The sequence below is a fragment of the Rhinocladiella mackenziei genome (assembly GCF_000835555.1).
Source record: "Rhinocladiella mackenziei CBS 650.93 unplaced genomic scaffold supercont1.1, whole genome shotgun sequence".
NCBI lineage: Eukaryota > Fungi > Ascomycota > Eurotiomycetes > Chaetothyriales > Herpotrichiellaceae > Rhinocladiella > Rhinocladiella mackenziei.
Window position 1 is genome coordinate 3,345,558 of NW_013550604.1, and position 26,211 is coordinate 3,371,768.

A 26,211-nucleotide genomic window follows, 5' to 3' on the forward strand; every position below is an offset into this window, starting at 1 on the left:
GACTACTTCAGTCAACCTTTGCCATTGCGGTATTCCCTTGCTCCTTTTCTTTCCCCTCTTGTCCCAGATACGACAGAGTCCACCGCCGGGAATCAAGGCAAACCAAACTGCCAGCGAGTAGAGGGGCAAAGGTACTGGTTCATGTTGCCTATAAATCTGATCCTCCATTCCTGACGCTGAAGTTGGGATTTTTGGGGTGATACTGTCCAATAAGCGGAAACTCGCGCAGCCCGCAACTCTCTCAGGACTTGGAGCTTGGGCTATGAGCACTGCAAAGCTGGAAAAGGGTTAGGGAGCGAAACCAACATCACATCATCTGAATCTCTCAACAGCTTCCACCTCCTAATCAAAATCTTTACGAAGCACATTTCAACAGCAGTGTGACAAGCTACTGTACTCCGGTTCATAGCTAGTGTGGGTAGCATTCTCGGAATGTTCAAAACACTGATGGTCCCTTAATCCTCAACAATTTGGTTTTTTTTGTGGGGGGAGGAAAGGAAAAGAAAAGGAGGGGATTCTTCTGTATGTGCTCCCAAGTATCTCAACTGACTAAGCGCATGATGTGGAAAACGCTACATAAAAAGAATGAGAGTCTCGACACCCAAAATCTCTAGATCAACAAAAAGGAGAAAAGCGTCCTATCACCATCCTTCCTGTATGGTTGTAACTTTTGCGATGATTCGGCTAGTCCAGTCAAATTGGACCTTCGCTGTCTTTTGATTTAACTCTTTCACCCTGACCAAGGCTCGGCCTGTCCTCGACTAGGCGGCTATCCACTAGGGAGACTGTCCCAGGGAGGTTTACATCATCAAATCACTGAATCCCGTTCAGCTGATGGTGATCTGTGAATCTCCGCTGCTCTCGTAACCTTCCGTTGCAACAATTTGATAGTCATGAACGCCCAGATTCATACCAAGGTTGCGCCACCCATTAAAGTGATTGGCCAAGTTGACAGATCCGCCGACACGTTTGCTCTGGCGAACGGACCAGTACTGGGTAAAGGTCTGCGTGCCGTCGATAGAAGGGGCATTGACTCGTTGGGCTGTGTAGATACTGTAGGTGCCTCCGTCAGAGGTGACGGATCCCTGGTACGTGGCGCCGCTGGAGGGATTGTATGTGCCATATGATTCGACGACATAGTATTCAATGAGCGGATCGCGGGTCCAGCCGTAGACAGACAAATAACCGTTGCCGCTGGGGTTGAAAAAGCCCGAGTAGTTGATGATCCTGGAATGGATGACCATTAGCACATCTCGGTCGAGGCCGAAGAGAAAGAGAACTTGTCTCTTCTGAGCATTTACCTAGCACTTCCGGGATTCCAGCCCTTCCCAGCGACAAAGTTGCCGACATTGCTCCATTGAACGGAGTACTGACCACCAGGTCCGTTTTGATAATTGACCGAGCCTCCGCCATCGGTCCAGAATGAGTAAAAGAAGCCATTGTTGTAACCCGTGCCAGGTGAAACACTTTGGCGCTTGTCGATGTTGCCAGTGTTATTGAAGAAGTCGGCATCGATCGGAGAGGAGACGGCCCTCAACGCAGACGTTAAGGCAAGGAAGACAGATGAGAGGGCAACCATGGCGACAGAGGTAATAAAGATGATGGTGATGAGAGAATTTTTTCGTCCAAAGAATCTGACGAATTTTTGTTTGCTGTGCGTGGACGAGCGTCTTTTTGGTGCCCCTGGGTCCGACAACAAAGGGGTGGTAGACAAAAGGTTGAGTTGCCAGAATTCTGGATAAATCCCAAATATGTAGTCGTCTACGTGCAGCCTCTCTGGGATCATATAATGCTACTTATGATAGCTCTTTGGGGCCATCTTTAGCCAGACAGAGAAGTCATCTCATCTATGCAGCAGCTGAACATCATGGAGGTGAAAAAATATGTCAAAATCTTCCCAAGTTCGCTTCAACATGGATTTCAGGAAGTCCGCCAATAGGGTCTCGTCGCCAAAAGCTCGAATGAGAACCAAAAGCACTCATGTTCTGACCAGGGTCCCCAGATATTCTTCTTTCCGGCCCAATGGAATGCAATCAATGAGAGTGTGACACCATCGCCAGTGTCGGCGAGAGTGGCTCAAGTGCAAGCCCACCCATTAGCAGAACTTGCCTCTCTTAACCGCAGAGCCCGAAATTGTGATAAATTCGTGGCCTGCTCAAATGGTGAGCTGTACGACTTACGACACAGCTAAATTGCAATTAGTGTTGAGAAAATCAAGTTTTGCTACCTTGTTGGAAGACTCGCTTGGCAAAAGGGGCCGGGCTGTCCTCCTGATGTTTCTATACTGGCATGGAATCCGTCGTGGTTGGTTCATCAACAAAAGTATCCCTGCTGCCCCCGCCGACGGGAGAATTCCGGTTGTTTTATATTCCCCCGATCCGATCCACTCCGACACAACACTGACACCTTACGCCGAGTTCAGAATGATCACGTTCGCAACAAGTCAAGGGTGCGAACAAGGAAAAGTACCAAGCACAAGATTTGGAGGTTTAGAGTGAGGCGAAGAGTTCGAGTAGACTCCCTCGACTTGACTTGCACAGCACCCCCAATTCGATTGGACATGCTAATTTCATCCTACCGCATGACGAGCCACGAGAGGACATGTTTCTATGCCTGCGCAACCTCGTGATCAAGTCAAAGGTTGTCAAATCGATTCATTCCCCGGCTAGGTATTGGTGGCGTTCTCTCATAGACATACAATTTTTCATAATTTAGGTAGATAATAGAGTAGGATGGATAGAGACGAGCATGGGTGTATCAGAGAGAAAGTTGGGTTGTATCTGTGTGAATGCATTGTAGTAGTAGCAGATGACTGTCAGCAGTGGTTTCTGAGGGGTCCTTGCCTGATGCAACCTGGGCTATGCATTGTGACCTTTATAAGCGGGGTGGTACCTGGCGATCATGGAAATCAGTATTGCCCTTGGAACGGTGACTGTAGAGGACCCGGTATCCTCCATGCTCTCAGTGATATTCCAAAGTTGCGGTTGGGCCGAGGAGAATGCAGAGTCCTTGCCGTTTCTTTCTGATGGCCTGAAATAAGTAGTAAACAAGAGATCAATTTTTCGGTCGTGGATAGAAATTAGACACAGAAACGTTGGACACAGGAAGATATGTGTAGATTTGCCGTGAAAATGGAACCGGTCTATTGACTCACCCCCACCGCTTTCTTCGAAAGGGGTACATGCCGATATCCCAAGCCCTGGAATCTTTTCTGGGGATTGTAGTGTAAAGGTGTTGAACGGTCTGGCACTTGAGTGCCTGTCATGCAAGGAGGATGTCGGCGTCAGGATCATCGAGCAACCATACACGAAGCTCTAGTTGCTTCCTTTTTCTATGTGCCTCTGTCTTGCTGCGTGTTCGTGTGTAATCAACTAAGAAAGACTCTGCACACTGCCGACTTTCTGCGTACTCATGTCTGTTTTCTCCTTACATAATCCATGCATGTAGCACCCCGCTACAGTAGCAGATTCAAACAACACATCCAACAGAATGACAGCAGATCATGATCTTCTCTCGTTGATGAAGGCGGCGACTCTGGATGATGAGAAATCTCAGTTTGCTTTATAAGGATATCTCGAACTAGTCGTGTATCAGATGCTCGATCCCATTTCAGATCCATACAAGATGAGACGAGATGAGATGAAATACCCGCGCGCCTTGCAAGACTTGAGGAGACTCGACTCAGAGAGCAGATGAATAAGCATCGCCAAGACGTCAACAAAGTTTATCGAGACTCACTTCACCATGAAGATACCATCTGCGGTAATGAAAACGAAAAGAACAAAGGAAATCTGTCTTCAAATTATCACGGTGGCACATGGATTCTTTGGCGTTCGGGCTAATGGATTTGCATTGCATTAGGCTATCGGGAACTATGGTCGACGCTTGCCAACGAATATAAGGCGAAAGGAAATGTAATGACGTAGTTTGGGGCCGATTCCAGCCCCTGAATTTTGCCCCCTATTACTGAGCGACGGGGTGGGTCTTCGGTGCTGACTGCCGAGACCCCGACGGGGGAACCTTCACCTTCGTATAATATCTCCTGTTCCACCATGGAGACATTACTCGTTGACTGCGAGCTGGAGAGAGGGTTCTTCTGACACAATGAAGCCGGAAGAGCTCACATTCGGCCTGGCAACATCATGGCTTGGTCTCGCAGGGTACCTTGTCCTGGCTAAGATCGTGTACGATCTATGCCTTTCTATCTACCGCATTTACTTCCACCCGTTGCGTAAATTTCCGGGCTCGAAGCTTGCCGTCGCGACATACTGGCATGAAACTTTCTACGACGTCTTCAAGGGGCACCAGTATGTTTGGAAAATCAAAGAAATGCACGAGAAGTACGGTCCGGTCATCCGCACCAACCCGGACGATGTGCATATCCATGATCCGGATTTCTTTGATGATCTGTACTGCTTAAAACTCGACAAATGGGCTTGGTGGACTAGGGGATTTGCTGTGCCGACGGCTGGTGGTATGACGGTCGAGCATGAAGTTCACCGAAAACGGCGCGGTGCACTGAATCCTTTCTTCTCCAAGGCGTCAATCATTGCCAATATGCCGATTATTCAGGAGAAGCTTGCCGTCATGTGCTCTCGACTCGACAAGATTGCTGGAAGCAAAGAGGTGCTCGATTTGGAGTCAGTGTACTTGGCTTTGACCACCGATGTTTTGACCCAGTGCTCTTACGGCTGGACGTACGACTACATCCATCACCCAGAGTGGGCGATGACCTGGAAATTAGTCAATACTGGTGGCCGTGCGTCCGCTGCTATTGTTCGCTCGTTCCCTCTGATCGGATCCATTGTCCGTTCCATGCCCTTGTCTGTGGCCATCAAGCTCGTCCCGCCCGTCGGTTTCATGAAGTCCTGGATGCAGCGCGTGGGTATCCAAGTTAAAAAGATCAAAGCCGACCCGGAAACCATGCAGATGATCAAGACCGAAAAGCGACGAAAAGACACCATCTTCGCCCAGATCTTGTCCAGTGATTTGCCCGAGTACGAGCTGAGCGACGAACGCCTGATCGACGAAGGTGTCCTGATAGCCACGGCGGGGTCAGAAACCACCGCCTGGGCCATCACCATCACCACATACCACCTCATGAAGAGTCCCAGCGTGCTCGCCAAGATGCGCGAGGAATTGGCGACTGTCGAGATTCCCGACGGCCAACCTGTCGCCCCGTGGACATCGCTGGAGAAACTTCCGTATCTGACCGCCGTCATCAAAGAAGGCATCCGCATGGCCGGTGGAATGCTTTCTCGTCTCCCGCGCATCTGCGACAAGCCGATCCGGTACAAAGAATGGGTCATCCCAGCCGGCACACCCGTGGCAATGACTCCTCACCTGATTCTCATCGACGAGAACATCTTCCCTGAGCCACGCAAGTTCAAGCCCGAGCGCTGGCTTGATCAGATGGCCGAAGGCCGCACGACATCACGACTGGACAAGTACATGGTAGCCTTTGGCAAGGGATCGCGCAACTGTATCGGTATGCATTTGGCGTATGCGCAGCTCTTCATGAGTATCGCGGCCGTGGTGCAGAGATATGATCTAGAAATGTTTGAGACTGATGATAGTGATGCGACTCCGACGAGGGACTTGTTTACTGCGGGTGTGAAGTTAGATAGCCAGGGGATTCGAGTGAGAGTTCATGACAAGAATGAGAAGATCTAAGTAAAAGAGGCTTACGTACAAGACGAGCGTGTTCATTCTAGTCCGATTAAGGACGGCTTTATTAGGGGTGTGACAGGTATTTGCCATCTGCAAATGTTGATTTATCTATTCCAGGAAATTAATAGACCCGCGTCATCCCATGTGCTCTCATGGACAGACTAAAAGATAATAATACTGAACATGTGGAAGGAAAGCTTTATGCCTCGTGCCCTCGAAAGAAGCGGACCAGTTAAAGGGCAGTTATGTTTTTGCTACGAGTAAGTGATAGTATTCTTAGCAGTAAATATGTTGAACTCCCTCTTCCCACTATGAGCCTTACATGAGAGAACCTTCCTATACTTCTCCCTTCGCCGATCAACAAGCTCTGGGTCACCTTGGTATGGACAGGACAATCAACTCCACCCGCTAAGCAACACAAGCATGTTGCAGCTATCTCAGCTTGGGCAGAAATCGAGCAAAGCGCTCACTTTTACCATGGCCGACATGTAGCCAGTCTCAGGTTCAGAATCCATCGTATACCGTGTAACTAGGGGTGTCAAAAATCGCCGTGGCTTCGCGAACAGCGCCTTCGTCTTCCACTCCCAGCGCTGGCCAGTCAATCCCAAAATTGTTCAGCGCACACCTGGGCAAATGGTCCGCTGCTGGTTGCAGAGAAATGGAACCGTGCTTGGCTGCTGGTTAACGCAGATCACGAGTATTTTTGCTTTAAGACGTCCCCACATGGTATAAATGTGGTCGCCTATCTTGCCGGGGCCCTCCTCTGCCACAAGATACTGGTCCCTCCCAACCTCGGGAAAGGCGATTGTGGAGACGAGGTTCCGCTTTCCGGGGAGGCAGGGCCTTGCATTAAACCCTGTCCAGCGTTTGTACTGTATGGTAGCCTAGGCGCTAGGATGGACTGTTGGCGGAGTTTGTGATGACATTTCTGGTTGCTCGACAAGCCCAAGTTGGTCGGCGAGTCGTCTTGAAAATATCAGTCCCATCAACGGTCTGGATATCTGTGGGCCGGCCCAGTAGCGCATATATGATGTTGTATGGGTCATCTTCGCTTTTGTCCCGCTAAAAGTCTAGCTGCTCAAATGACCACTTCCCCAGGTCTGAGTCATTGTCGTGCGAACTGATGTTATTCTTGATGAGGTTTTGGAGGTATTTGTAAAAGGAAGTGACTGACCGCCTAGCATCGTCTTCAGAAACTTGCCTCCCAACGCCGTGGAAGTGATATTCCCGACCCCCTTTCTGCAGCCTCGGTGCAATTCCTTCGTCATCCTATCGACAGATTGCACTTGCACAGGAGTACAACGTGAGAGGGAACTTTGCTGCTAGGTAATCTTCACTCTTCCGAGATCCGTTGAAGCAGACCCCGTGCGACCGATAGGAATTGGGTCGAGGAGTTGCACCATGTCCGGGACTCTGTTATGGCTTTTCCCACTTCCATGTTATGTAAGGTCCGTAAATTTCTCTATGCACCTGATTGCTGACGCAGTAAACTTCTCTGGAAATTGTAGCAAATATGCATTCCTGTATCGTGGCGGGCTCTGACGCCACTAATGTCTGGTAGAGCTTGGCTCTGAGCTGATATCCTAGGCATTGGAACTCACGACATGGCGACGACCACAGAGATAACCGGATTTCTGGGGATGGAACATTTGAATACCTAGGCGGAAACTCTAGATTATGTGTTAGTGCATCCTACCCATCCCCCGTCTTCCCCGGCATTCAGAAAAGGGCAACAGCGTATCTTGGGGAACATCAAAGCTGATGAAAGCAACAAGGACTCTCCTCAATATAATTGCGACAGATTGAGGAGAGGCTGGTAGAATCGTCCACAGGAGCGTAAATGATACCTTCTTTGATGGTTATGAGTACATCTTCCACCGGACATACCATCTCTCACAGGACTTGTCCAACACAATCTTTGTCGGCATCGCCGTCGGTGTCTGTTTTGGAAGCGCAGTGATCCCGTGGATCTACCAAAGAACATCGCAAGCACAACAAAGAGCGGGAGCCGAGGGCAAAAATCAATTCGATCCTGAAAGGCGACGTCGGGGTAAAGCGTACCCAGAGGGAGTCAGGTTAGAAGTGAGACGCTGCTTTTAGGCTCCCGTGCCGCACGGGTGACATGGAGGTTTTATTTATATTTTGCCCCATCCCAACATTACGAAGCTCATACAATCATTTCGGCGCCACTATCTCTTGATCCTACCTCTGCCTCTACCTCCTTCAAAAACACCTCTCTACACTTTTAAATCCTTACCTTCGTTTCTCCCATCACGTATCACCAACTCCGAGAAACAGACAAAATGCCCCCCATTCGTCCCCGATCCTCACGCAAACCCCCGCCCCAGGGTTTCGAAGATATCGAAGACACCCTCCTCGAATACGGAAATAAAATGCGCGATGCCCAAAACGCCTCTCACGAAGGTAAAAAGAAACATGAAACCCTCTGGCCCATCTTTCAAATCTCCCACGCCCGTTCCCGCTACGTCTACGACCTCTACTACACCCGCAAAGCCATCTCGAAACAGTTATACGAGTGGTTATTGAAGAACGGGTACGCAGACGCCAATTTGATCGCCAAATGGAAGAAGCAAGGGTACGAGAAACTGTGTTGTTTGAGGTGTGTGCAGACGAAAGAGACGAATTTTCAGGGCACGTGTATTTGTAGGGTTCCCAAAGCGCAGTTGAAAAAGGGAGACGGGAACGGAACTGATGGGGGAGGCGTGCAGTGTGTTAATTGCGGGTGTCGAGGATGTTCGAGCAGTGATTGAATCAGGCCTGGCTCTTCTTTTCAGGGTTGTGCGCCTGCAGAGATATACGGAGTTCCTTTTACAATGTCAAGCTACAGCATGGGTTTTGGGAGGACATAGGGCATGGCATTTTTTGAGTTTGGACAGACATGATACCCTTGACGTTGTCCTGCGGATGGCACTAATGGGATAGACTGAAACTCTCAGAGCCAAGGAGTTCTTTGTGGCAGAACAAAAGACTGAAAGGACTAGACGAGGTCATGCGAGCGAATGATGTGATACTGCATTGATAAATGACATGGCAACTGTTCCAGCTAAATGCTGAACAAATGAAACCCATCTTAAAAGAATGTCCTATCTTATCTCTGCTTCTCCATATTTCCAAACCTGGTCTACAATACCCTCTTCGGACATATTCATCAGCCCGGAGAGGGAAGTGCGTCTTCCAAACCCAAATCCACAGATTCGTAGTCGCCCGAAAGATTCTCTTTTCATCGTTCTCACCCCCTAGATGTAAGATCCAGCTTCAATACTCGTCGCAAGTCATCTTCAAGCTGTTGCGCACTCGGTTTTGAGCGATGAGTTGGCATTTGTGGCTGACCACCATATGGTTGACCGATGGGACCTGAACCATACTGTGGTGCGTGTTGTGGTGTTTGTGATCGTGCTGTTGAAATTGGCGGAGTTACCCCACTGTCCGAAGACAGCTCAGCATACTCTGGCTCACTCTGTGCTCCATAAACATTTCGTAATCGTGAAGATATTGGTCTTTTCGGTGTTTGCATCTGGGGGGGAGGAAATCGTTGAGCCATCTGTGAGGAACCTGGTGGGGCGTTATAGCCGGGATAGTCCTGCATATAAACCGGGGTGGAAGGACCAGAGCTATGACGTTTGAGAGACGGTTCTTGTGTGACGAAGTCCTGTTGATGTGGTGCTCTGGCGTTAAAAGGGTTATTCATGTCAACACTGGCACCTGGACCTTGGTCACCCTCTTGTCCACTTGACTTCATTAGGAGTTTCTTCAAAGCATCACTCTTTGCCTTGCGCTCGTTTTCGTCCATGCTCTTCCCTCCTGATGTTGATCTAGCCGATCGCAACGCTTCGATTCGGTCTTTATAAGGTGTAGCGAAAGAAGAACCATCCTCTCCGGGAATTGACCCTCCTTCCAATTCGAAGGGAAACATAGGATCGCCTTCTCGCGGCGCTGGAGATCTTGAGGCAGGGCTTCCATTTGGGACAGAGAGATTACCGGAGCGAGTGGCAGGGCTATCAGTACGTGGAGTCGTTCTGGCTTGTCGAGCGGCTTCGAAAAGAAAGTCACAAGGGGTGGATTCTCGCTTGCTAGGGGATTCTTCGGCCGGGGTGACAGAGGTAGTTTGGGGATTGACGGTTTCGCCGTTGGCGAGTTGCGACGGCAACGAGTTGGTGGTCGGCAGAGATTTAGAGTAAAAACTGGGCAGTGGAAGAGCAGAGGCAGCCGGTGATTGTTGAAAGGTAGATCCTGCATATGCGGCGGGTTTCATCGGAGTAGCCTTTGCCTTCTCATGATGATTGCTGCCGTGTTTTGCATGATCTGATGTGAAGCCTCCGGACTGTGATTTGCTATTGGCATGCGAAGCTTTCCGCGGTTGTCCTTTATTATTGTTCTTTGTTACCTTGCCGGCAGCTGGAGATGGGTTGGGTTGATGGTCGGGAGGAGCACCTCTGCCAGAGACTGTCCCTTCGAGATTATCCGTCGGCCGATGTTTCTTTCCCAGCCTTCGAGGGCCTTTCGAAGACTGTTGATGAGGAGTAGTTGCTGTAGTAGGAGTAGACATTGTTTCTGTCTTGTACCGGGCTTGATGAATCGGCAACCCGTCGACCTAGGTAGAGATAGGGAAATGCTGAACGCTCAAATGTACACGCAGACCAGCAAAAGAGAAACAGACACAAAAAGAAAGAGGTCGAAGCTCGTCTATCTTGTGCGTTTACGATGATGAAGAGCGAAATGGCTTGAAATTTGTCTTCGTGGTTGTAGAATGACGAGGTCGGTGACTGAAGCGATAGGGTTCATTGTCCGAGTTGGAAAAAAGATGGAGGGTTGAATGGCCGAGACTTGACGAGAAAGACACGGCAATCGTCTAGAACTTGAATTGGGATATTGTACACGCGGGAGGATATATGTTGGAAGGATAAAGTGTTTTGAGAGGACTTGTAGAAGAGAAGTGACGCAGGCAAAAGGCGGACCCTCAGGCGACAAGGCAAACTTGCTGGCGGCTGGGCACTAATACTAGTAGGACAATACGAGTCTGCTATGACCACTTTTCCGCCGAGGCCTTTGTTATAGCCTCATGGTCCTTCACCTGCGGCCTTGCCTCTAGTCCAATAACGACTGAATCACCAGATGAAGGTCGTTGGTTTCTGATTTACTACTCATTCCACTGAATCCTGAGGCTGAGCCGTATTCCTCCGCTTTGATTCATCCAGGCTCAACCCACACCTCGCCTTGCCCTCGACCCTCTCTCTAATCCCCGCATTTTCGACCTTCTCACTCTTCCATCAACATCGGCGCGATCTATCAAGAATGGCAGACGTTGAGATGGCTGATGCTGCTGCTCCAGCAGAGCCCAAGCCCAAGACTCCTGCCAAAACTACCAAAGCCGGACCTTCTGAAGGCGCCGACAATAAAAAAAGATTTGAAGTCAAGAAGGTGGGTTGATTGCCTAGACACTATTGGCGGTGTTACTGACATGTCCATAGTGGAATGCGGTCGCTCTCTGGGCCTGGGATATTGTCGTCGACAACTGCGCCATCTGCCGGAATCACATCATGGATCTTTGTAAGCCACAATCTCATCCCACTGAATGTAATACTGGTCCTAACGTTGGCTCAGGCATCGAATGTCAAGCAAACCAAGGCGCTGCCACTACAGAAGAATGTACCGTTGCATGGGGAATCTGCAATGTAGGAAGAGAAGCCGTACACATTTGATGACCTCACTGACGATGGGTGTAGCATGCCTTCCACTTTCACTGCATCTCACGATGGTTGAAGACGAGACAAGTATGTCCACTCGACAACAGAGATTGGGAATTCCAGAAATATGGTCGATAAATGGCCAACATTCAAGAGAATATGATATCCGTACAAAATGGTGGTATTCACAAGGCTCAGCGTCTTGTCAAAAGGTGCACAGCGACCCATCCAAAGGCGAGGCGAACTGGGCTATCCTAATATAGGAAGTAGTCACATGAACGAACAGGGTGTGACACTCGGTGCCATGAAGGCCACACAGGTGCTGTGAGTCCCGATAAATCATCGTGCCCCTCATGCAGAGAAATCCTGGTGATGGCTATGAGGCTCGATCCTCGGGAGGACAAATGAGTCAAGCCAAGGAGGCAATGCATCGAGAACTCTGATAGATTGGTAAATGAGCATGAAGCAATGACACATCATCTCCCCTTCCCTTCAGACACTCCCACAACTATTCCACCTGACGACAATGTAGCCTTTGAACCAAGCCACGGTTGAGGATGCCGGTTGAAGACAGGCCATGGAGGGACAACTAAGAGCATTGCAAGTAAAGTTCCTGCTAAACCGATCCACATGGTCAAGTAAATGTCTTGTTGAATGAAGCCCATGACGAGAGCAATTATCTGCCGAAATGTCAGTAGGCTATTTCCTGCAGCAGCGATTCTCATTGGGGCTGTCTTACAGAAACTATCGACAGAATGGCAGTGGAAATTTCCTCGGCAAGACGCTGACCATCAAAGTCCTTGCATCAGATTAGAGCAATGAATAACGCTGGGGAACTCATCAAAATAAGCTGATCGTTTTGGACATACAATTTGACCCTCAAACAGATCCTGGACCTGGGTAATCACTGCGTCCATCCTGAAAGGACTTGCTTTTTCAGAATATTTGGGCGCACTGTTTGCCGGTAGAGATCAAGGTGTCTTGATGGACTTCGTCACTGACAAGTCGCAATATTTGGCTTCGAAACAAGCATTGACCAGGTACTAGTGAGCCAGAAGATGGTCCCTCCAGAAGCCAGGATCTCGGGACACTGCCTAATCACATGTGAGGACATGAGAGAAAAAAGAAGGGATGTGAATGGCTTGTCTGGGTGGAATAAACGGAGCCCACCGATTTACGAATTTCTTGCACCACAAAGAAAATGGCCTCTCCATGCTCATTCGCCAAGGCCCCAATTGTCATCATTTATCGTCACAAAAGTTAAAGAATAGCCTTTCTTTTTTTTTTTTTTTTTCCCCTTCGTTTTTTCCCACATGACACTCTGTCACCACTGCGCATTCTTTTAAAAAGACTCGAGCCGTCGCCTTCGAAAACGGACACTCTACTATTCCAGTGCACTTTTCATCACCTCACAGGTGTTGACGTCAACAGATTGATCGACCGACCGTACTCGACTTACGGCCTACCAGCTCGTTTCGCTATCTACATACCAACATAGGGAGGCTGTCCGCAGTCCTTCCTATCCCTTTACGAAACTCATTCACCCTGGCGTTCGACACCTACATCCACTCTCAAGCCTTCAAGTTGGCGGGCTCTCAGATTGCGACCCTTTCCTTCATCCGCCCTCTGCTAGGCACTACATTCATGGTTTTCTGCGGAACCACCACCCGACCTCCATAACTTGGCCCTTCGGAATATCAGCCTCTCCTTGACTGCTCCTGGTCTGGGGGGATAATTTCTTGTGGATTAAATCGAAAGAGAGCGGTTTTGGTGCAGATTTCAACCTATTATTGGCGGCCAAACCAGTCTTCTGCTGTCACATTCTCGACAGTGGCTCGACCAGCGGATTACGTGCACTAATTACGGTGCAAGCAGGGGCTTTTGGGGAAAGGAGCCAAAAGAAAACCGGATCAAGATGTCGTCCTCTGGTTCAATGCATTCCCCTAAGATGGATAGCCGCTTCAGCACTCCAGCCCCAGAGCTGGATGATCATCGCGGCAACCTGGGAGTCCTTCCAGCGTGCAATTCCCTCGATGTGCCCGCTGTTGAAGTCCAGCTTGCAACCCCCAAACCAAGCGGTGTTGACGAGCGAGAGCTGGGGGCCGTTGATGCGACCCTTCTTACCGCACCGCTTGATCAAGAGCAGAACCTCATCGCTCGGGACTTTGAAAACGCCGTTATCGATGGGGAGAGCGATGGAGAGGATGCTCCACAGGGGAGTGGTCGACGAACATCTGTGCGTGCTAGAAGATATACCAACCGCGATGGACGCCAACGTATCCCACGACATGATCGTTCACGCGACAGCTCATCTTCTCGTTCCACCTCACCGGCCAACTCTGTTGAGGCTTTCGCTGAGCCACGTCGACGGCAGCGCGCCAATACCGCCGAAAGCCATTCATCCTCGGTTCTCGAGAATATCCGCAACCGAACTCAATCAGGTGGCACCGCTCAAAGACGCCCGACGCTAAGCAACATCAGTGTTCCACTCGCCCTTACACACCGAACCGACCGGGATGTCAATGACGACGTCACCTTCCCAACCGACGAGGAGCCCGGAAAGACCTACAAAATCGATTTTGAGGAGTTGGAGGAGTTTGTAGTCTTGAGTGCACAAGGGAAGATATCGGATGATCTTGGAACCCGCAGTCCCAACGACGCCCGAGTCTTCGGTGATCTTCGAAAGCATGATGACCACGATGAACCGCCAAACGCCATTCTCAACGGCGACAATTTCTACGAAAAGCCAATGGTCCATTATGACATCAGCAATACTCAAACATCGTCGTCTGATGAAAAGATCTCTTTGAAAGAAAAGCATGTTCCCGCCAAGCCCACTGAACGATTCTTCTTGTTTACATCCGAGCTGCCTCAAGGTCAAAGTGCGACCAAGTTGGGTGATTTCGTCGCAGATGGCACTACATTCAGGGATCTCTTTGATGTTGGACCGGATGGTGGTGTCTGGTGGCTAGATTGCCTCAACCCTACCAAGGCCGAACTGGAGGTCATTGCCAAAGCATTCAAGATCCATCGTCTCACCCGCGAAGATATCGAAACCCAAGAAGCCCGTGAGAAAGTCGAGATATTCTCCCAATACTACTTTGTCTGCTTCCGCTCTTTCATCATGGATAAGTCCGACGAGGACTTCCTGGACCCGATTCACGTCTACATCGTCGTCTGTGGCGATGGGGTTCTGAGCTTCAGCTACACCCCAAATCCACACGCACGAAACGTACGCAAGCGAATTGCCAAACTCGGCGACTTCTTGTCCTTGGGACCAGACTACATCTGCTACGCCATGATCGACGACATTGTCGACTCTTTTGCACCGATCATCCGGGACGCAGAGCAAGAATCCGAGAACATCGAAGACCAAGTGTTCATTGCGAGGGAAGACGACTTTCTAGCTCTGCTACGTCAGATCGGCGAGTGCCGCAAGCGCGTTCTTAATATGATGCGTCTTTTGGGTGGTAAGGCAGATGTTATCAAGGGCTTTGCGAAACGTTGCAACGATTTGAACGAGATGACCCCTCGCGCAGATATCGGCCTGTATTTGGGTGACATTCAGGACCACGTCGTGACTATGATGTCGAACTTGATTCACGTGGAGAAGATGCTCTCGCGCTCCCACGCCAACTACCTCGCGCAGCTGAATGTCGACAACATCCTCAAAGGGAACCACACCAACAAGGCCCTTGCCAAAATCACTGTTGTCGCCACCATCCTCGTCCCCTTGAATCTTGTTACCGGTCTGTTCGGCATGAACGTCAACGTACCCGGCGGGGATACCGAAGGTCTATATTGGTTCTTTGGTATCCTAGGCGTCATCTTTCTGTTTGTCGCGCTCGCTTTGCTTGTAGCAAGGAGGCTGAAGGCCATTTGAGCGGCGCTAGAGCGAAGTGTTGTTATACGATTCTTTGGCTTATTTGCCTCTTTGCGGCTCAGTTTCGTGTTTTATTTCTTCCGAAATTATTTTGGTCATGCTACGTTGCGTCAAGTCACGATTTCTATGGTTCTCGGTGAAGACCAAGAGTACATCTGCCGCGCAGGCGATAGAGAAGAGAAAGAAAGGATTTCTACCGCTTACGGCATGTCGACATTGCACCCTGGCATAATTCTGAAGAACATGACATTCTCTTGGGTATTCGCTTCTTATCGCATTGGGATAGAATTTTGGTATAGGTAGAGCGCGTTTCGATTTGTTAATGATTAAGATTTGATAATCCGGCGCTTTTCTTTTTCTTCGTTCGACTACGAATGTACACAGAGAATGATACGATGTACATTTCTCTCCCCGTACTCTTGCACTTTGACCGAAATAATCCGTGACTAGAAGAGGTGTCTGATGTTCATGAACGCGAACAACATCATCTCCGATTGCGGGTGTTTGGATCGTCGGATCTATTGTCCTTGAGCTGCATCGTCCCAGCGCCAGGGATCTCGAAAACGAGGCCTTGTCCACCTGGAAGGAAATGTGGCCTCGGCCTTCAGTCCCAATTGTCAGAGTCCGCCGCTAGTTGCCTCGGAAACGACAGCCATGGCCACTTGAGGCCCGAAATTCAGACCAACCAGCAGCTCGACCCGCCCAGGCACTACTACGAACACATTCAAAGAGAGATCACGTGGATTGGAGCCGCCCAACGACAGGATCATTCAGACGAAGAACCATTGAGATCGGCCTGTACGAATCGACCCGGAGTTGTTCCCAGCTGCGAATGCAATCGAGTAATCATTGACTGTTTTAGGCTCTTTACCCTCAGCTGGTTAGCTTCTGGGCATTTTCGCCTCAATTTGATCCGGCACATTTGAACAGTGGCCTCTCTTGGGATTGGAAGTGGTGAAAGGCTAACCAATATTTTGGACAAAATGCATATTAGCCCGTGTAATCTTTACGTTAGCAAAAAAGAAACAACAACAGTTATGATGTAGCTTTTTGGCTAGAGAACTCGGATCAACTGGTCAGTCGCTGACAAGCTTCGCAGCTGTGCTGAGTGGCTGTTTGCTGGGGCTGCCCATTAATGGTTGGCTTTGCTGACATACTCGTCTGATATGCATGACTTTTTATTTGCATATCTGATACTTGCTTGCTGATTGTCCGTTGCGTGCGGCGTCCAAGAATTTCTTCCCTATGATTTTTCAAAGCTTGGAGAATTCCCCGTTCTCTGCATTTTGACCCAGAAAACGAAGCTGATATTGATTGGTCACTAGAGGTGAAACAGCTGCAGGACAGAACTATACTCGTCATGCCGCGTGCAGAGGGTGAGTTTCAACCACGGGAATTCCTTGTGTACCTGCATTAAAACGCGGCGAAAGTCTCCCGATTCGCCGAGGTTGGAGAGAATACCTGGGGGGCGACGAGGAGATCGGGTGACAAAACTGCGAGTTATCTCATCCTTGAGGGTACTCAAATGCTATTGATTGGATCGTTTGAAGTCATCCGTCATGGCATTGTGCGGTGACCGAAACGAGGTACGATGGTTGAAAGTCCAAGATCTGACTGAACTCTTGTTTGAGGGGTTTCGGGCACCAGGAATAGATCTTGATGACATGAAGGAAATGGAGGTGGCAGGGTTTTGGCTTATCCACCAGAACGAAATCAAGATCCAGAATGTTCGATTTCATAGTTGTCTTCTGTGGAATTTATTTTGGTGACGTAGAACAAATCGGCGATACCTATTTCTGGCCCTGCTGTCCAACCTGATTGTCAAGCCGCATATGATGACAACGGAGGATTCGCCGTGCACAGTCGCCAACGGGTTTTCTGTACCACAATACATTCCAGGCCTGGAGGCAAGAAAATCAATCATTGGGCCAGGACGTTGTCCCTCTGAAAGATCGACATGACTGACATGGCTTGACTGGCCTTTGATTTCGGACTTGGCGAATCGCGATAGAGAGTCTCACAAAGGTGCTCCAAGAAAGAAAGTTGTCCCTTTCGGTGTGCGTGAAGCCCCTTTATCTCAAAACTCTCTCGCTATGGATGTTGACCGGTGGCGGTTCCACCTAATCTCCAACAGCGAACACCCCTAGCCTATCGGTTTAGCGGGGCCGCCATGATGCTTGATTGCAGCCACGAAATCAAACTCGTATCAGGACGCGTGACCTTTTTGTCGAGAGAACAGCATGGTGCTATCTCGGAGAGATAGTCCATCCCGGCGGAGAGGCTAGAGAGGGACAAGACGAGATGGTATTTGTAGTCTTAGGAGGATGATCAGGCATGAGCAGCACACAGCAAGGCGTCATGAACTTGTTTTGGTCCCCCACAAGGCCTATACAAATCAAGAGATGATTGACGCGTCGAGACAGAGGCGCAGTGCTTGCAGAGGTGGCAAGCTGAGAGAGAGGCGGCTGGGCAGCGGAGGGGTTCGTAGAAAGGGCTGACAGGGGGCCCTGATTAGGCTATAAATCGGATACCGTGCTGGTGGCGGTCGATGGTCCTGATTAAAATTTTTTCAGCTATGATGTTTGACATACGAGACTTCCGAGAATAGAGGGGGAATTTTGGTTGTATAGGTAAGTCGTGGGCGTCGGTGCAGGAGCAGCGCAGGCGCGCAGGTGCCAAGGGCCCCTTAGGGATGATTTTGGTTTGTTAGGCACGCAATCGGTTCATCTACAATGTAATCAACGCAATGTAGTTTACCCCTACGGACGACGGAAGTCAAATGCGAAATGGAAGGAAAAAAAGACGGGGAAAGGAAGCCAGTTTCTTCTCTCTTCTCCTCTCCCCTGACTTGTGGCATGGAAGAAGAGGGGTGACCTGGGCATCTGTCACTTAGCCTCCACTACGGATATTACTAGAGCCTAGAGGACGGAGTACAGGAGCAACTACGAGGCTAGTCCTGTATGTCCTGGGAAGTAATTCTCCATACTGGACTGACTTCTCCTGCCGCCACCGTAGCTAAACAACGTGCCTGCGTTCCCCCAGTCCTGCATCCTACATCCAGTCAAACAATTAATTCCACTTGCAGCTTTCTCACTCTCACCCAAACTAATTTACCCTCTTCGCCTCGTGCATAACGATCTCATTCTCTTTCTACTCCTTCTTGTCCATTTCCATCCCTAAACCGGCCCTCAACCGCCTGTCAAACCCGCCGGAATTTCTCTTCGTTTGCGGCCGCAGCCAACAGCCGCGCCTTCTTCCGTTGTTGGGCTTTGTTTTGACCGCCGGCCGCAATTCCACGACCAACACCCATGTTGTCCTGATCCTGATCAACCACCGACAACGCCCTTCCACTCTGTCAAAGTGGCAGCAACTACTCTTCCTGTTTCGCCAGCCATGGCAAACTCGTTCGTTTGCCCTTCCCAGTCGTTCTCCCGCAGCTCTGACCCCTTCTCCAGCTTTAGCACAGCATGGCGCTCCTTTTGGCATGCTATGACTTCCAACGACCGCCATGCTTCCCACGACTCTCCTTACCGAACCGGTGGACATATGCCCGTTGGTCAAAGTCGACATGCTCCCTTGACTTCGGTTGCCACCAGTGCCGTCGAATCCCATCAAGACCTTACCGCAGCATTCAACGACGACTCCAAACGACCCTCGATTTCATCCTCCCAGCTCGGCCAGTCCCCAGCGAGACCTTACTCGCCCGGCATGCGCTCGGTATCTTCGCCCAAACGTCCCCATATTGAAGATACTGTGGCCCCTGGCGAGATCCAAATGCAAAATTTTGCGGATGGCGCTCCCCCTCCACCACCCGTCTCTCACTCCTGGAAAAAGATTGACCGCTGGGCTGAGAGGAATTATCCTGAATTGTGGGACCAACTTGGTGAAGGGTGCACCCTCAACGACATCAACGAGTTAGAACATGAACTGGACATGTCGCTGCCCCAGGATGTGCGCGATTCTCTAGCCATCCATGATGGACAAGAGCGCGGCGGTAGACCCACCGGCATCATTTTTGGTTGCATGTTACTGGATTGCGAAGAAATCGTTCATGAATGGAAAAACTGGAAAATTGTCAACGAAGAATACCTGAGCAGCGCGAGAAGACACGCCTACAACTCCAAAGGGCTCAGCAACGGCGCTTCGTCTTCAAGTCAACCCCAGAACAGCAATCGCTTTTGGAGACAAGAGCTTTTAGATCGTCAAGAGTCACAACCACCAAAGGCCATTCAGAAAGCCTATGCACATCCAGGCTGGATTTCTCTTGCTAGGGATTGGGGTGGCAACAACATTGCGGTCGACCTTGCTCCAGGTCCCATGGGCAAATGGGGCCAGGTCATTCTATTTGGGCGGGACTACGATTGCAAATATGTCATTGCGCGATCGTGGGCTCATTTCTTGGCCATTGTGGCAGATGATATCAGTACCGAAAAGGTCTTCGTTGACGAGGAAACTGGAGAGTTGAAGTTGAAAGAGTTCAAGACTGACACGGTCGAGCCGCCATACATGGATATCCTCCGTTGGAGAGCCGATCAAAAATATGGACGACGAGGACCGAGACGGAAACCTCAGCCCGCTGGACTCAATACCGGCGTTGCGGCTCAAAATGGTCGTCATTCACCCTATGGCAGCCCCGTCATTGGAATTGAGGATAGAGGTCGTTCACCGCAGAGATTCTCCAGAGGGCCTTCCGGGAGCCCGCGACATGCAGTGGGCAGTCCTCTTGCTCGAGTTCAGGAAGAGATTGCTCAACCACAAGCTATCAGCCCTGGCGGAGATGCAGTGAGAGATTTTGCCGAACCGCCTGAAAACTCAGGTGAAGACAAGAAGCGAGATGAGCTTCTAGATGGCCCAGCGCCAATGGAGACCAAAGTTGTTAATGCGCTCAACAAGAAACAGGACAAACTGGTCGATGCCCCAACGCCAATTTCATTGAAAAGTGGAGATTCCAGAGACTTTCCGGCAACTCGGTTAGTGAGAACATCAACGGAGAGCGAGAATAAAGAAGACTCAACACCCACTCAACCCAAAACCGAGGTGAAAGGATTAGGGGTGAACGGAATCGAGGATGAAATGAAGAACGTGTCGATTTAATCAACCTTGTTTTCTGCTCTTTTGACAACATTGTCTTTTACGAGCGATCTATGGATCGCTGGATACGGCGGACTTTGGTCAAATGGGAATCGATCAAAGCATTGTTTACAGTCTTGCTAAGGGAGGGGGTTTATATGACTCAGACCAGGCGTCTTCCATCACCGCAACATATTTCTTTTTGGCAAACCACCATGGAAACACAAGGCAAGACAATGGACTGTACTAGAAAGGGAATGGAATTTTTCATGAGCTGGGCTGGGCTGGACTGGACTGTGTACATCAAGGAGTGGGGATGGAGCTTACGGCTTCCACATTAAGGCGGAACCAACCCAGATATTCTTTTCTAGTAAGTAACAAACCGTCAACTCAAGCAAAAGCCAAGCCAAAGCCATTGAGTGTACGGAGTGGAAACAGAGTTGTCAACATTCAACATTCGTGATCTTGTGTCTTTATATTGCACCTGTTCAATTGCACCACGTCTTACTTATTCCTCTTCATCATCGTGTTCATGAAGCACGATGCAAAAGTTATTCCGCCCTCCTCCCGGATTGATCTCTATCTTTTTAAACACCGTCGGCCCTCCATGGCGGATCCACTCTTCTCTGCGCCGTCGATCGTACCGCCACAGACTGTAGTGGAGTTTGCGCGTCGTTTTGGCCGCGAGATTTGTGTAGCCCAGTGACGACATTATCGTGGTTAAGTGCCCTGGTGTGAGGTATCGCGAGTTCAGCAGCGTGGGGGCCGGGAGGACAAGGAAAAGACAGGGCAAGAGGAAGCGTATCCCGCCGCTATCAAGCTCAGACTCGGATTCGGTCTTGGATCCGGACGTGGAACTGGCATGAGCCATAGCCTTGTGTTTATCCTCGACTCCGAACCCGGCGTCGGCTCCAGTACTCTCACTGGTGTGGCTACTCTGCCGCCTCGGCGTGGTCTGGGACTCAGTATCCGGGGCATATTCATCGTATTTTGAAGAGAAAAACCTCGTCGTCCGCTTTAACATGGCCCCCCTTCCGCCGGCGTCAGGTACATAGTTCAAGACTAAACTTAAACTGAGCACATCGTAGCCCTTTTCTCCACCCCACAGGCCCTTCCCGTCCGGAGCGTCTGGGAGCGGGAACGTCATTAAATCGGCCTCTTCGATGCCCGGGCCAGAGGAGCGTAAATCAATACGTCGCACGCGCGTAGCGTGCGGAACGTTAAGTGCGTTCGAGGTGCTGAGGGCTCCCACTTCGAGGATCCGTAGTGGCTTTAGCGGTGGCATCGACTTGGACCTGGCGCCGGGACTGTGTTTGAGGTTGACATTGTTCGAGGATGACGACTGCTGCTTTCGGATCTCAATCTCCCACCGTAGCCACTGTATCAGGACCCGACTTGAATCTCCGCCGCGCTCGGCGCTTTGCCCGACAGTGCTGGCGAGCTGGTATGTCTTCAAGCCGCCGGAGGCAGTGAGTTGGGCCTCGAGCTCAAGGATCCGTTTCGTATCGTGGGCGGCCCGTGCGTGCGCGAGCTGTTTCTGTAAAACGTGGTATGTGCGGATGAGAATTCGACTGTGTTTTGAAGAAAGAGGAAGCGATGAAGATCCATTTCCACCACGGCCACGGGTGTGGGATGATGGGTGACTGGAAGAGAGTAGTGGTGGGCGGCCAGACTTGAGAGATTTGGATCTCGAGCGACTGGACGAAGTGGTTTTCTTGGTTGATGATTTCGATTTTGAACTCGGATTTGAGGGTTCTGTCATGGCTGCATGATTGACTCGATATCGGGTCGAAAGGAAAAGACATTGAGATCTGGGTTGAAGGCCATCTGACACCGATCTGTTGGCCTTCTTCGGACCTCCTCTCTATTGTTCCTAGCAAATTCCTTAGTCACCACACAAGCATCAGGAGAAAATTCAATATGCTGTGGGCCAGTTTAGGTTTGCAGTATGCCTTTGTGAGCACCATTAAGGCCTTCTATATCAGTTTGGGCAACCCTGCTGCAAGCGATTTTGGTAGTTCTTGTAGTTGGCACCAGCATCCAGCGAGGATTTCAGCTTTTGTGCTGTAACAGACAACTTCGTTTTCACCAATCAAAAATCAACAAAATATTTCAAATACAACATGCAATCACATGACTCGGCAAGGCCGAAGCCGCTCTTTATCTGAAGTCGACGCAACATAGGAACACGCGAGGTACATTATTTGTCACGAGGTGATTTTTGTGGAAGCAATAGTCAAGAAGGTTTTCAGAAAGTCAGTAAGTTCGTGCAACATTGGTAGCAGAACACATTTCTCCGACCCTGAAGCTGGTGACTATTTCCTCACCTGGGTCGAGACCGATAACGCATTTGTGTTTTTTCCTGTTTCTGAGATTCTTAATATCTCGTGCGCCAACGCGTTGATCGTACAATGTTGCATATTCATAAATCATTAAAACGTGTTCCATGTGTCTTTTGCATGACCCATCTTCCTCTAAACCCATTCACTTATGCAATGCGCTGCTTCTTGAACAAATTTCCTCCACCTCCAAAAGCCTTCGCATCACGCTGTCGTTTCCGCTCCATTTCCTCCTTCATGATCCGCTCTGCTTCGCTCATGGGCCGTTGCGTGGGTGGTGCGGAGGGTTTCTTCGTGCTTCCTGATGCGTTCTTCTTTGGTGCGGAGGCGAAAACGTTTTTGGGCTTGCTTGACGACGTGCCGAAGGACATAGACAGAGGCTGCTTGGTCGAAAGCCGTTTAGCGGTGGAGTCGGGAGGCTCTGAAGCCATGTTTTGGCGGGGAGGAGATTGTGAAGTTGATTCTGACGTTGGTAAGATGTCCATTTCCTTGTCGGATGTTGAATCGTCTCTATCCGTCTGGGGAGGTGTCGGTGGTGCAGACATCCCAGGTGATTGTTTCTTTGTGCCAAAGTTGAGAACAATTTTCTCCCCATCCTTGCGCTTGATGCCTTCAGTGTGAGTATCATTGTCTTGCTCTTCCTCTTCATCTGCGCCATCATCCATTCCATCACGCTTCGCTCGCCGAATCTGTTCCTGTATCATTCTCTGTTCCCGCTCCTCATCGCCGCGGTCCTGCCGCTCCTTCTTCCTCAGAGCTTCTTGTCGCCGCAGCGCTTCGGGGCTATTATCGATCCAGCTGATGGTCAGTCCACTGGCACCGGTGCGCCCTTCATTTTTCTCGTCTTCGTCTACCCGGCATATGCCTTCTCGGCCTAGGTATTTGGCAAACTCAGTCAAACTCGCCCACTTCGTCGCATTCATATGAATGTGTTGCTTGTTCGAAATGTATTCTTGATAGAAATGATTGACGTTGACTTTCTTCTCTCCATGTCCCGTCCGTAATAGTTGTATAAAGTCTTTCAGGAACTGGTTCGAATAATCGTTGATAGCTTTCCGGGGATCTTCGCCGATCAGTTGCATCTGGCGCACGTGTGATTCCGACGCGACATGGCATTTGAAGCCGTTCTCATCCCGCATCTGGCGTTGACAGGCTTGACAGTACCATCGCAACCGTTGAAGCCCCTTTGACTTCATCTGGTTGGCGATGTACTTTGTTGATCCGATCTCAGCTCGAGGCATGGTGGCGGTGGGATGGTGAGGATGGTCAGAAAGGGGAGGAATGGAACTAAAGGGGATCTAGGAGAGTCTACCCTTTGACTGGTCGAGTAGATGTAGAGAAGAGAGTGAGAAGTGGACGAGTTTGAAATCCAAAGTTTGGGAAAACATGTCAGTCTCGGTCACGTGATCGCGCAGGTTCGGCAAAGTTGCCTTCTCAAAGATATTCGAACCGTCAGTCATCAGTAATAAGGGGAGAGAAGAAATCCCACGAGACCTCGCTCTTGAAGGTGGGAAAGAGCTGCTATCTGGCACCATGGCATCTTGCACTCAGTATTCCCGTGTCTGCTTCCAGTTCAAGAAGAAATGGTTCAAGAGCCAACTTCACCTTTCGAAATAGGTTGGGAAATTCTTGAAGATGGTATATATTCTAGACAACCTCCAAAGAATTTGATCATTTGAACAAATGGGCGCTGGATGCGATCAACTTGCGGCAGATACAGGTTATTCATGTCCTATTCCTAAGTTCTCTTTGTCCACATTGACCGCCATGACGATAGCAGCACTAGATTCTTCTCTTGATCCAAGTCGGGCGTCCCCCTCTTTATAAGTTTCTACTTGGACTGATGGGTTCAAGAGCCATGCTATCGTCAAGGCAACACCTCTTCTTATGTGTGAGATGTAACCCGGCATAACTAATTGGCATTAGGTCTCAGCTGCAGCCTTGGAATGCACACGGCCCAGAAGTTTGAAGGGATACACAACCTTACTGAATGGCAACGAGAGGGATTTTTGATGAACCGAGAGAAAAACACGCATTATGCAAGCCTGAATCCCTTTGCTGTTTCTGAAAGTTCTTCCATGTGGGAATAGTAAACTTTGCGGCATGTGACTGCAAGTAGGAGAACGAATGACGCGTTCAACAGGGTATGGCAACCATTGTGGTGGGAATGAGACTTTCCCCTGAGTCAGGCTTCTTGATCGGGTGGGCAATTTGTGGATTGCTGTCACAACCGTTATCCCCATCCTTGGGGCAGCATGTACCCAACCCTACCAGATGCTATAATTGTAATCGGTCTCAGAATCATTTGGGTACGATATGAGGGCTGAGCATCATTGCTGTGGAACGAGGTTATCCAATGGCCGGTAATCTGGATATTTAGATACGACAAGGTTTCCTGGTGGAGCGACCAGCCAAGATGCGTGGCGGTTCGCTCATTCGATGTGGACAGCGGTCAGTTTTCCAGCAGGGATAAGACTGGCGGCGAGTACCGAGTAAAACTCTAGCGGGAAGGAAGGCCACGGGAGGCGTGATGGGGAAAAATCTAAGACATTGCGCCTTTTAGCGGAGCTTGTTGTGACTTAGGGAAAAGCGCCACATCCTTGGCTTGCGCAGCCGCCAGCTTTGTTCTAACATCCATCGTGTCCAACCATATCTTCCCTCTCGCCGAACCTCACCTGTTTCTCTCCACCTCCCATTTCTTTCAGTTCCCATCTCGGACATTCGAGACCGTTTTGCCGTGTCCCTTGGGGCATCTCTACCTCTCTCCCTACCCTCGTACTATGTCTAGGCCAACGAGGGGTTTTTCATCGAATGCATATCCTACCGAGTACGAGCGAGACTCACAACGTGATTCCCTCTCACGCCATCTACTTTTCGATTCCCCGCGCCTGATCCTGGTCATCTGCAGCCTGCAGGAGTTCAGACACTGAGCCTCGGCCGTGTTCACTAATCGCAGACTGCCCGCAAGCGATGGTAAATCCTCTACCGTGGAAAACATAACCCAAAGTATAAGTAAGTATATCTGAACGCTGACGTTGCTAGCCCCATAACATATCTCGGAATATGAGCCTGCCTAAATCATGGAAGGCTTTGGAATCTAACTTTCCTTCGGGTCTGATCGCCGCGCGAACGGTGCGGCGACAAGGGTGTTGTAAAACACAGTCAAGGATCATAACCGGCCCACTTTATATGCGACAATTTAGCTTTTCTATATCCTCCCCTCCCCTTTTGCAATGATTTGCTGAGATGCTCCCCTAACATAGTAGTAAGTATCCATTTTTACCTGGCAGATCAGAGATTGTTCCCTGCAACCTACGTGGGATGCTTGTTCTCGTCACGTACCTGCGCCTAGCCTTACACTCTCCCGACAGTACTCGCTGTTACACTAAAACAGTTGCCGCTGAACGCCGAAGGAGCATGGCCACAATGTTAGTTTCAACAGATGCGATTCTTGTCCCTATATTGCGTCATTGTGACCGTCTATGTCTTCATTTGCCGGCCAACAGCCTTGCTACTCAGTCCCCTGAGGCATGGGTTCTGTCAT

The 26,211-nt window shown here is 49.9% G+C and overlaps 9 protein-coding genes across 9 annotated transcripts; 5 read left to right on the forward strand and 4 right to left on the reverse strand.

Moving 5' to 3' along the window:
* Nucleotides 1–827: 827 nt before the first annotated feature.
* Nucleotides 828–1,579, reverse strand: Z518_01182 (uncharacterized protein; the record flags this gene model as incomplete). Its single annotated transcript, XM_013421783.1, has 2 exons — nt 828–1,227; nt 1,302–1,579. The coding sequence occupies 2 exons, from the start codon at nt 1,577–1,579 to the stop codon at nt 828–830; spliced, it is 678 nt and encodes a 225-aa protein (XP_013277237.1).
* A 2,525-nt stretch (nt 1,580–4,104) lies between these two features.
* On the forward strand, nt 4,105–5,673 carry Z518_01183 (uncharacterized protein; the record flags this gene model as incomplete). Its single annotated transcript, XM_013421784.1, has 1 exon — nt 4,105–5,673. The coding sequence occupies one exon, from the start codon at nt 4,105–4,107 to the stop codon at nt 5,671–5,673; it is 1,569 nt and encodes a 522-aa protein (XP_013277238.1).
* A 2,300-nt stretch (nt 5,674–7,973) lies between these two features.
* On the forward strand, nt 7,974–8,441 carry Z518_01184 (uncharacterized protein; the record flags this gene model as incomplete). The annotated part of the gene is made up of 2 exons (XM_013421785.1): nt 7,974–8,266; nt 8,339–8,441. 2 exons carry the CDS (start codon nt 7,974–7,976, stop codon nt 8,439–8,441), a joined length of 396 nt encoding a protein of 131 aa, XP_013277239.1.
* Nucleotides 8,442–8,920: 479 nt separating this feature from the next.
* On the reverse strand, nt 8,921–10,237 carry Z518_01185 (uncharacterized protein; the record flags this gene model as incomplete). Its single annotated transcript, XM_013421786.1, has 1 exon — nt 8,921–10,237. The coding sequence occupies one exon, from the start codon at nt 10,235–10,237 to the stop codon at nt 8,921–8,923; it is 1,317 nt and encodes a 438-aa protein (XP_013277240.1).
* Nucleotides 10,238–10,983: 746 nt separating this feature from the next.
* Nucleotides 10,984–11,513, forward strand: Z518_01186 (RING-box protein 1A; the record flags this gene model as incomplete). Its single annotated transcript, XM_013421787.1, has 4 exons — nt 10,984–11,109; nt 11,160–11,238; nt 11,293–11,363; nt 11,415–11,513. 4 exons carry the CDS (start codon nt 10,984–10,986, stop codon nt 11,511–11,513), a joined length of 375 nt encoding a protein of 124 aa, XP_013277241.1.
* A 1,777-nt stretch (nt 11,514–13,290) lies between these two features.
* Z518_01187 (uncharacterized protein) lies at nt 13,291–15,258 on the forward strand (the record flags this gene model as incomplete). The annotated part of the gene is made up of 1 exon (XM_013421788.1): nt 13,291–15,258. The coding sequence occupies one exon, from the start codon at nt 13,291–13,293 to the stop codon at nt 15,256–15,258; it is 1,968 nt and encodes a 655-aa protein (XP_013277242.1).
* A 3,393-nt stretch (nt 15,259–18,651) lies between these two features.
* On the forward strand, nt 18,652–20,352 carry Z518_01188 (uncharacterized protein; the record flags this gene model as incomplete). The annotated part of the gene is made up of 2 exons (XM_013421789.1): nt 18,652–18,662; nt 18,714–20,352. 2 exons carry the CDS (start codon nt 18,652–18,654, stop codon nt 20,350–20,352), a joined length of 1,650 nt encoding a protein of 549 aa, XP_013277243.1.
* Nucleotides 20,353–20,836: 484 nt separating this feature from the next.
* Z518_01189 (uncharacterized protein) lies at nt 20,837–22,090 on the reverse strand (the record flags this gene model as incomplete). Its single annotated transcript, XM_013421790.1, has 1 exon — nt 20,837–22,090. The coding sequence occupies one exon, from the start codon at nt 22,088–22,090 to the stop codon at nt 20,837–20,839; it is 1,254 nt and encodes a 417-aa protein (XP_013277244.1).
* A 726-nt stretch (nt 22,091–22,816) lies between these two features.
* On the reverse strand, nt 22,817–23,908 carry Z518_01190 (uncharacterized protein; the record flags this gene model as incomplete). Its single annotated transcript, XM_013421791.1, has 1 exon — nt 22,817–23,908. The coding sequence occupies one exon, from the start codon at nt 23,906–23,908 to the stop codon at nt 22,817–22,819; it is 1,092 nt and encodes a 363-aa protein (XP_013277245.1).
* Between the last annotated feature and the right edge of the window lie 2,303 nt (nt 23,909–26,211).